The sequence below is a fragment of the Microtus oregoni genome, unplaced genomic scaffold (genome assembly GCF_018167655.1).
Source record: "Microtus oregoni isolate MIOR12 unplaced genomic scaffold, Mior012 000004F_ref0000308, whole genome shotgun sequence".
In the NCBI taxonomy this organism is placed as follows: domain Eukaryota; kingdom Metazoa; phylum Chordata; class Mammalia; order Rodentia; family Cricetidae; genus Microtus; species Microtus oregoni.
Genome location: NW_024543063.1, coordinates 22,611,930 through 22,622,583, shown reverse-complemented (window position 1 = coordinate 22,622,583; position 10,654 = coordinate 22,611,930). Strand labels below are relative to the sequence as shown.

The 10,654-nt window shown below is 38.8% G+C and overlaps 1 protein-coding gene across 1 annotated transcript in view; it reads right to left on the bottom strand.

Moving 5' to 3' along the window:
* Positions 1–391: 391 nt before the first annotated feature.
* Daw1 (dynein assembly factor with WD repeats 1) overlaps positions 392–10,654 on the bottom strand; it is a 43,422-nt gene continuing 33,159 nt past the window's right edge. The window contains exons 11-13 of the mRNA XM_041650816.1: positions 4,263–4,339; positions 1,372–1,534; positions 392–655 (exon numbers count right to left, since the gene is read on the bottom strand). Of these exons, the coding sequence (XP_041506750.1) occupies positions 621–655; positions 1,372–1,534; positions 4,263–4,339 (275 nt within the window). The 3' untranslated portion in view covers positions 392–620. The remainder of the gene's footprint in view (positions 656–1,371; positions 1,535–4,262; positions 4,340–10,654) is intronic.

Genomic DNA, 10,654 nt, shown 5'->3' with positions numbered 1-10,654 from the left:
TGAGCCATCTCTCCAGCACCCCAAGATGTTTTCAATATTTTAGCAACACTTTGGTTGTTTTCTCTTATACTTCTATGTTTTCATTCTGGGTTTTTTAATTTTCTAATCTGAATAACAATTCTGTTAATACATCCTTAGAGATAAAGCTACCTACATGTATTTTATGCCACTTTTAATGCAGAATATATTTTCTGGTGAGAATCATTTTATATTTATTATCTTACCATTCAAACATATAATAAAACACTCTTCATAGGAAATTTTGTCTAAATATTTATTGAAGATAAACTAACATCAACCTTCAGGTAGAATCTAGAAGATTCTAGAATCTGGAAGAAGTACTGTAAAGGCACTCTGATTTTATTTATCAGTATCCTGATGCTATTAAAACACAAAGCACAACTAAAACAATTAGTGACATTTACCATATATTATGCTTGCTCTTGACATCACTTATGATAATACTAAGAAATTATATAAGTCCATCAGTTTTCATGGTCATGCATGTAAGTGAAGGACAGGCCGCTCCATGGGTGAGGAAATAGGCTCACTTGTTCTCTGGGAGTTCAAGTTCTTGATCACTGTTGCCAACAGCCCTGCTCCAAAGCAAAGCCCTTGGGTCAACGCCATATCCTGCAGGAATTGTCCTTGCTGCCTGATGAAACAAATCGCACTATCACTTTCCCGTTATCTTATTTCGGATGCCTGCTCTTTGAACAGGTGGACTTTCTCCTGGGTCACTGCTACTCAGCCATGGGTGAAATGGGAGGCTTTCCAAAGGACAGTGCACCAGGAAGTCACACAACTGCTGGTGGTTGTAAAGCGTCCAGTGCATATTGTTTTCCCCACACTCTAGCATGTTTGTAGGGAAGAGCCAAGAAAAAGACATTTAAATTTCACATCTCTAATTGGAAAACAAATGTCCTGACTTGTTTACATTATTGGTGTCTACTCCCATCAGCTGAGCAGTAACCACTAGAAAAGTAGAGCATCCAGGTCGACAAGTTCTTAACTGGCTATCTGACCTAGAGGAACAGAATGTGAAGTCACAAACAGTTACCATCGATGGCAGAGCACACTCCTATGAGTCCTGGGACAACATGGCATGGGTGTCTAATACTACCAACCCGAGCACTGGGGAGGCTATGGCAGGGGGATTGCTGGGATGCATAGCAAGACCCTGTCTCAAAATATTTAAAAAATAATAATAACAAAAAATTCAATAATTGAGTAAAATGAAATTCCAGAAAAAGCCGAGGCCCTTGGAAAACTGAACAGAGGTTGAGCATGAACTCTTCTCGGATCCATTTCAGAAGTCTAGTAGGAGATTTAAAATGGAAACTAGCACTATGGTGTGCATCTCTCCCATACCTGTGATAACTATATTTCCTTTATAGTTGAAAGCACACGAAAATATTTCATCAGTGTGCCCCTCCAAGACCTGGAGGCACTGACCAGTCTGAACATCCCAGATTCTGGCTGTCTTATCGGAGCTGCCCGTCAAGAGTCTGTTTCCTTGGGGATTGAAAGAGATCTGCAAAACAGAAGAGCAATAATAGCAAGTTGAAGTTTGGGTTAAATAGATTTCCAAAGGCAAACAGAGGACTGAGCACCCATCTTCTCTCTGGCCTAGTATTTATTTTTAGAACAATTTCTTCCCAATGGGAAAAATATAGGCACTAGTATCTGAAAACAAAAATGTAGATGCTAATGTTTAGCTGCTTACATTCTCACAACTCTAATCCTGAAAGACCAAAGTGCCTGTATACTTTGAGTATACCCCAAAAGTTTCTTCCCAAAGACTCATGGTTTCTTCCTCACCCTAAAGAGAAGCAGAGCTGGGTTGTAAAAACAAAGCCTACTCTGTCTGCAAAGTCCAATGTCAGCCCTGTCACACAAGCTTCTGCCACCGAAACCACACAGAACCCCCTTACATCTGTGCCGCAGAAAGAACAGACACCCAGGACCACAAGAGGATGTTTTTCTATTGCCACCCAAAATGCATCAATTACAGATAGCATGTTTGGATGTTTCCCCTGGGTGAGGTGTTCTCCTTCAGGATCTGAGTGGCAGAGGCACCTGCTGCTGGCTCTTGCCTTCCTCTGATAGTCCCTGTGATCACAAGACAATGATTTGGGCCACTTCCACTAGGACTGAAGATGTGGGGAGGACAAGGCATGTCTGTTTCTCATCACTGTCTCACCAGTGTCTAAACAATGCCTACGACAGGGGACAGTCTCAAAAGGTGATTACCATCACTCCTCTAAGCTGTTAATGAAACTCACTGGGTCATACACACAAACACATGGAACTAGGAAGGCGATCTACAGAAGAGGAAGGGGCACAAGGGAAGGTGATGGGAATAGCTATGAATTCAATACATTATGCACATGTATGAAAATGTAATAATAAATCCATTATTGTTCATACTGAATATATTGTAACGTTCTAAGTGTTGGTGAATGAATATATACTGAATGTTTAAGCTCCGTACTCCATATAAATATTATCATCAGATAATAACTTCGTGAGCAATATATTTGCTTAACGTGCATACAATTTACCGATTATAGAATTCAAAATTTTCTTACAGTCAGATGTTCACAAAGACAAATGCACAATCATTGAGGGAAAATATCAAACATGGTGGTAGCTATACTCAGGAACATGGCCCGGGCTGCCCTTGCATGCCCTACTTTCCCGTACCTTCCTGCCACTCTGTTACCTCTCAGTCCAGGAAGTGGTCAGCAGCATCCATTGTCTGGATACCAGGGCACTTACCAACCACAAGGCAATGGCCATCAAGAACAGGGGCAGAGGATGGAGGGACAGGAATATACACAGGGACAATGCTGGAATCTCGCTATAACCATTAGGGTTCTGAAGCCATCAAGCTATCACTTCATAAGGAAGGAGCAGATAAGATTTCACATACAAAACCAAGAACTGGGGCTGAGCTGGGAGGCAAGAGCCTTCACTCGGTCCCAGCAAGCTCTGCCACTGAGTGACTCTGCTCTGTGACGCTTCTAAAAAGTGGCCGATAAAACCCTGAGATGCAGTCCTGGATAGGTTCATACTTTGTTAAATGTTCCGAAACATCACTCCTTCCATCACAACTGATTTCCAGAACCCTTGAGGCTCCACATGCTTTTTTTGCATAATACAAACTTGCATGTTTACTGGAACTGGGAAGAAAGCACTTGGCAAGCTCCTTAAACTGCTGAGTTGGGTATTTTCACCTAATTAAATATTTGCTGATGTTTGAAAAGAATGCTGTTTATGCTTTTAAAGTGTTTAGGATATCATTTCTTTTTGCTGAATCAGAGAGGATAAGCTTAAAATTAAAGGCTTAGGTAGTTGAGTTTTAGGGCAGGGTGATGTAACCAAAGAGACATTAGTACTTTAGTCACAGTACACCCGTGTTTATTGGCAGGAAGGGGTAAGGAGTGTTTATTTTATTTTATTGATTGCTTGAGACAAGGTGCCATGTAGCCCAGGCTGGCCTTGAATTCCTGCTATCCTGTATCTCTCTCCAACCTGCTGCAATTACAAGCATGTGTCACTATGCCTAGCTAGCCACCGTAAGATCTATAAAATATTAATTTTACATAACCAAAACTAAATGCAGCTCTACTCCCTATGAAGTAAATAAGCTTGCTGGTATATTGAAGGGAAAATTAACTGAAATTCCTGGATTCCTAATACATCAGCTATGTGTAGGCCAAGTTCAGTCTGATTCATTCCCTTCTCTCTGCTGTCCAACAGGAAACTTACTGTTGGTAAAGGATGCAGGAAAGATAGTGAATAGGAAGGAATCTATTTGACTGAAATAGAAATGGTAGACAATTTCAAGAGAGGTGTTATCAGTTGCTTTAGTGGTGTTTTCAGTCACTTTGCATGGAAATTCATCTTAAAATAATGATCAAATGCAGATATGACATGAGCCAGTCCAATGAGGTGACTCCTCGGCCACTCAACTCCAGTAGCTCCAGCAACATTAGACACCATTTTAGACTCAGTGAGGGCTCAGGAATAAATCATTACATTCACTTAACTTTGTTTTATCTGGGTTCTCTCTATTTCAAGCTACTTAATATCAGGAATATTACTTCCCTGACTGCAAAAATTAATAAATATGTTGGTTATCTTAAAAGGGAAGCTCTGGCCAATTAACTCAGGGGGTTAACTTGTAACCTCTGATATCCTACGATATTTTTTTTTTTTACAGCAAACACACAGCTCCAAATGCGACAACAGCTCACCTTTGAGATTTCTCCTTCATGGCCTTCCAGTTTGGTCATGCATTGCCTTGTGGTCGCATTGTAAACTCTTGCTGTCCCTTTTGGGGAGGGATTGGAATAGACATTAATCCACCTGAAATGCAGGACTTCACGTTACCTAAAGTCTGTCTTCCGACAAATGAGCTCTGCCCTGAGCTTGTCCTTCCTGTGACAATACCCATGCTCAACCTTCTAAATGCAGCTGTCCCACTGCAGAGGAGGCTGGACAGACAGGACTCGCTCTCTGACTCTGAAATTGTCGGAAGAGATCCTGGGCTCCCAAGTAGAAGAAGGTGTGATATGTGCAATAAGAAAAAACGAAATAGATAAAATGATTTTTTAGTGTTATTTTAGAATTGGTATGTTTACAAACCCAAGGCTTACAGTTGAGCCGCTTCACAATCTAGTAACACAGGAATGTGGGGCGACTTAAAAAAGAAGATGAGGGACTTGAAACAAATATTGTGATGCACGCACACCCCTGTGACAGCACAGTTATGAGACAGGATGAGAAAGTCAGAAGCAGACTGCTGGGCCACATCCCACTTCACAGTTTCCTAACTGTGTCCTGACATAAGCGTCTTGAGCTACTTTATGTCCACTTAACTCCCTCAGCTGCCAAAGGGGAACGGCAATTAAACCAGCTGGTGTTATCATTTTCGGTGCAACCAACTAATCCAAATTTCTGAACTTCAAACAATAAACGTTTGTCATTTTGGAGAAAAACAAGAGTGTTCTAAATCTCAACGCTTCTTAGGAATCACAGAATCAGGAGAGATTTATAGAATGCCACAAAAGAAAAAGAAATTGTTTTTGAAGAAATGGTTTGTAGAACAAGGAAAGAAGACAATTGCTACTAGAATGAGCAGCAGATAACGAGGAAATAAAAACTAGATGTGAACTTATACTGTAGCAAACTCTTCATTCCTCAGATTTCTAGTCCTCCCACCCTTTCCCCAACCAGTGCTGCTGAGCAACTTCCAATATTCTATGCGACCTAACAGTTCATGTAATAAATATGTATGGATGATTATGTGCTCTCTTGCTTTCCATAACATAAATTCATGACAAACTTGTTGAATTATCCACAGTTATAAAACCATAACATAAAATCATGAAAGTTTTCAAGGGCATGATGTAGAAGCCAGTGCATATTATATGTGCTTATCGACAAAGAGGAGAGACTATATAGCTTTCCACATTACTCTAAAAAAATAAGCATGACACAGAATATAGCTTGCATCATACACGAAAGACAGAGGTGGTTGCACTGAAATATGAACTAAGAGAGTAGTGAGGAGAATCATCACACAACTTCATGCAGTGTTATCAAGGACTAGGCCCAGCCTAAAGCCCACAGGTGTTTGCTGTGGTTATGCAATATTGTGTAGAATCACACATTATTCTCAAGGATATGCTGTGCACTTAGTATGATAGCCTGTGCAGATTTTTTAAAAATTTATTTTTAAAATAATTTTTAAATTTATTTGTTTGTGCCTGCATGTAGGTATTATAGAAGAGTTCAGGCACTGGTGGAGACTAGAAGAAAAGCTGTAACCAACAGAACTGACAGGCAGTTGTGAGTTCCCCAACTTGAGTGTTGAGAACCACACCCTGGTCCCCCTCAAGAGCAGCAAGCACTTTTTACCATCAAGACATCTCTCCAGCCCCTCTTATGCATATTTTAAAGTGACAGGACAAACATGATACAAAGCCACACGGTACATCACTATATAATGGGAACATAGTGGGAAGCTTGCAAGATGTCATTCATATTACACATAAAAACCATAGCATCACTACTATCTTCAAGGACATGACAGTTAGTGTAGCCTTATGAAGGATCACTAGGAAGGAAAAACAGTCAGTCTGTGGTATAATATATGGTACCAGAAAACTGTCATAGAAAGAACATATCCCCATATATGATTATACATTGTTTTGTGTGACAGAACACATGAAGGAAATATGTATTCAGATCCATGGTATCACATATAAGTAAAGAAAATGTCCAGGCTGGCTTCGAACTCGTGATCCTCCTGCCTCGACCTCCTTCAGCAAATCCTACCGGCGTGCGCCACCACAACCAGCTCACATTGGAGCACTGGATTGAGCTCCCAAGGTCCAAATGAGGAGCAGAAGGAGGGAGAACATGAGCAAGGAAGACAGGACCGCAAGGGATGCACCCACCCACTGAGATGGTGGGGCTGATCTAATGGGAGCTCATCAAAGCAAGCTGGACTGGGACTGATGGAGCGTATGAGCAAACCGGACTCTCTGAACGTGGCTGACAAGGAGGGCTGACTGAGAAGCCAAGGACAATGGCACAGGGTTTTGATCCTATTGCATGTACTGGCTTTGTGGGAGCCTACTCTGTTAGGATGCTCACCTTCCTAGACCTGGATGGAGGGGGGAGGACCTTGGACTTCCCACAGGGCAGGGAACCCTGACTGCTCTCTGGATTGGAGAGGGAGGAAGAAGGGGATGCGGGGAGAGGTATGGGGGGAGAGAGAGGGAAATGGGAGGAGGGGAGGAAGTGGAAAATTTTTAAGTAAAAATATATAAAAAAATAAATAAAAAATTTTAAAAAAAGAAAATGTCATGACATTTTCTAGAACCAAAGTTGGATGTGGAGTTCAAACATCATCTTTATGAAATGATACAGACATATACAGTATCAGCATATGGATACTCAAAATAAACTCTGTATAAAGTTGTATGATGTTTTGTCTCACGACTGTCAAAGCTCAAACTATAGAAATCAGTACAGTCAAGGAAGACTGCATAAATATGGTGTAATATCATAAAAGGGCTTTAGGAGGTAAGATGAAACAGTATAACATAATATGGGATCACTATGAATATGGTATTTATAGAATATTAAAGTTATGATATAGAAAAGAGAAAACAAGGTACCTGGCTAAAAAACTGAAACATATGTAGTATCACATTATATTTATCCAAGAAGACCAGAAACTCATAGTGTGTATTATACATTGTAAGCATGCATAGCAAGGCACCGTAATGATACATGCATGCTTTAAATTGTCACTGAGTAATCAAAAGATGGTGTATATATGCTACAATTTAATAAACTGTCATCAAAGATAAACCTATAGCATACTCTTACATCATAATTGGATATCAAACAGATATGACAGATAACATTTTGCCAAATGTGGTTTTCAAAGAGATGATGAGATAGTATCTAAGGTCATTTTCAAGGCCTTGGATCATATCATGATACATGGGACTCAGGAAGACCAGACAGACACAGAGATCACCAGACATAATTTTTGGGGACGTGGAGACATAATGTGGTCATAGGGAAGATAATAGTGACAGTACCTGCCACCATCTGTGATCTTTCTGGAGATGAGGCAGTCAGAGAAGATTTTTGTGTGCTGATCAAGAGTATAACATAATATAGTATGGGACCTAGCTATTAAAAACAACATCAAAAACATGTGTAGCAGCATAAGAGATGATTGTATTAGTGTATCATGCATTTATATCTGAATGATGGCATAGACCCACTAAATACCATTTGTGTTTGTTTGTTTGTTTGTTTGTTTTTGAGATGGGGTCTCATTGTGTAGTTCTGGCTGGCCTGGGACTCACAGAGATCTGCCTGTCTCTTAGCCCTTTCTCTATCCCCTACCCATAGCAACCCTTGTCCAAAAGTTACAGACCTTTGTTATAAGAGATGGTATTTCCATGATTGGCTTTATAATATTGATTTCATGCGTACAAACTCCTAAATTTACACAGCACAGTAGCCTTTAGTCAAGAAGGAGCCTATGAGACATATTTAGACTGTTTATTATAAATTAAGTAACATGAAAGAATGAAGGAAGCAAGTAAGGACTAACAAGAACTAAAATCATTTTTAAAAGGACAGCATTTGGAGAACTTTTATTTCATGATACAAATATTTTCTTTTTGCCACAGTAAATAGGACCATGTGGTCTTGCTTAAAGAATAGATACAGATCACAAATACAGATCTCAGAAGAAGCTCACACATATGGTCCCCACCCCATTACCCAGTCCAGTCTAATGGAAGAAATAAAATATTTTATGACTGCGGATATGGGAAGCAATCAGCTCATACTTCTGTTTACTCCATATACAGAAACTACTACAGTAAAATGTAAAAGCAAAAGCTATAAGATCTCTATATCTTGCTGCATGCAACAAGTTTCCCAAGACTTAGTAGGTTATTTATTACCTGAGAGTTACTGTGTGAAGAATTCAGAAAGGGCTTTGATAGCTAAGGATCTCCTTGCTGTAATTAAAGGGGGGGAGTGTCATCATGCCCAGCTTAAATGTCAATTTTTATGGCTGCCCAAAAGAAGTATATAGTGATAGCACACATGATGCTTAAGGTCATGATTAATGCATAGGATGACTTCATATGTCATCAAGCAGATGAACAACAATAAAATGTTACTTGAGAAAATTATGGATATCATAAATCATATAATATCATTACTTAAAAAGGGGATGAAAATAGTTTTCATGCCTACAATGCTATCTGAGATATGAATAATGGCAGGACATCACATAGTTGTCACAATATATCACAGTTAAGACCATACCATTACACAAAATTTAAATATGAGCACAGAGTGTTTTTGTCATAGAGCTGGAGAAGACGTCTGAAACATCATTCTGTACCATCAGAGTGTTTCACCCATACGGTAGCAGGGATACACATGGCTATCAAGGAGGTGAGGTCGTCAAACTACAGCTCCATAAGCAGTATATCTAAAGGGTAAGCATACAGTGTAATATGATGCATAGTTGTCATGTACATTGCCTACAGAATAGAATCATGCATAATATCAGAAATTGTGCAGACATACAATGTCATATAATTATTAGCAAAGAGATGACATATTAATGAAGCATCATGTATGATATTTAAGATTACACAAGCATTATGCATAACTGATACAGTCAGTGAGATAATAAACCCAGTTGTAATAGAGATAATACATACATAGTATATTGCAATTATTCAATGGATTAAGTCACACTAATATTATCTGTAGAGAGTATAGAGTAAAATATTGTCAATATTGATAATATGTGTATATATATATATAGTATTGTATTGAGTAAGATATTGTCAGTAAAGATCACACACTACAGGATTATATAGAGTAAGATATTGTTAATAGACATCATGTGTACACACATACATATACATATATGTATTACAGCATCATATAAAATAAGATTCTGTCAGCAAAATCATAAAGATACATATTGTATCATATAGAAGTAATATATACAGCTATATAGTAATATATATATATATAGAAGATATATTTTGCATCATATAGAGTAAGAAGCTACCAGTCAAGCATCAAAGTAAAAGGGACAAGTAACCAACATAAATTTACCATGGTGTCAAAGGTGTTTTTTACTTATGACTCTGGTATAAAACATGCTCATCCATAGAGGTTGGTTGACATTGTAGATTCTCATGTGTGATTACCAGTGAGATGAAAATGTACTATCATTTGTAGATAGAAAGGAGGTAGCATGGCTTGATACAGCTTCACATTTAACATTTTCAGATGTCATTCACACAGTGCATAGCATCATAACTGGTATTTCAGAATATGAAACATAGACTGATACCATAAATAGGCATTTATTTGACTGTTCAGTGTAGTACCATAACTGATCATCAAAGCGATGACCAAGCGCACAAGGTGGGAAAATAAACATGAAGGGGACTTTATGGATATTGTACAGTAATCAAGGATTGGGACACATAATATTATAGCACCATTTGTAGTTAGCAGGCAGCATCATATATGACAAACAGGCCAATGATATAAAATCAGAATGAGGGAGTTTGAAAAACATACATGGTCATCAGATGATGACATAATATGATATTGTATTTGCCTATGAGCAAGGTAATGGAATCATACTATAGGATATGCTTCTCACAGGGATTTGACAGACATGGTGGGACAGTACATTACTGACTGAGTTAATGCAGTTTATTCCAGTAACATCAATAGTAACCAAGTTGATAATCCCCCCAAAAAAGGAACATTGTACATAATCATCAAAGAGATGACTGTTAACATTGCACATACATACAGAAGATATTAAGACCTGTAGAGACATGTGGGGCTCTATCAAGGTGACACAGGCAATGTAAGAACGTCACATGTGATTATTAAAAAGGCAGCATGGACCCATGATCTTTGAAACAGTCAGTAATGTCCACTATTCAGAGGCTGAGTTAGCAAAATCACAAGTTCAGGCCAGCATGGGCTACAGAGTAAATTCAAGTCCAACATGGACAACTTAGAGATATCCTACCTCAAAATAAAACTCAAGGGAATG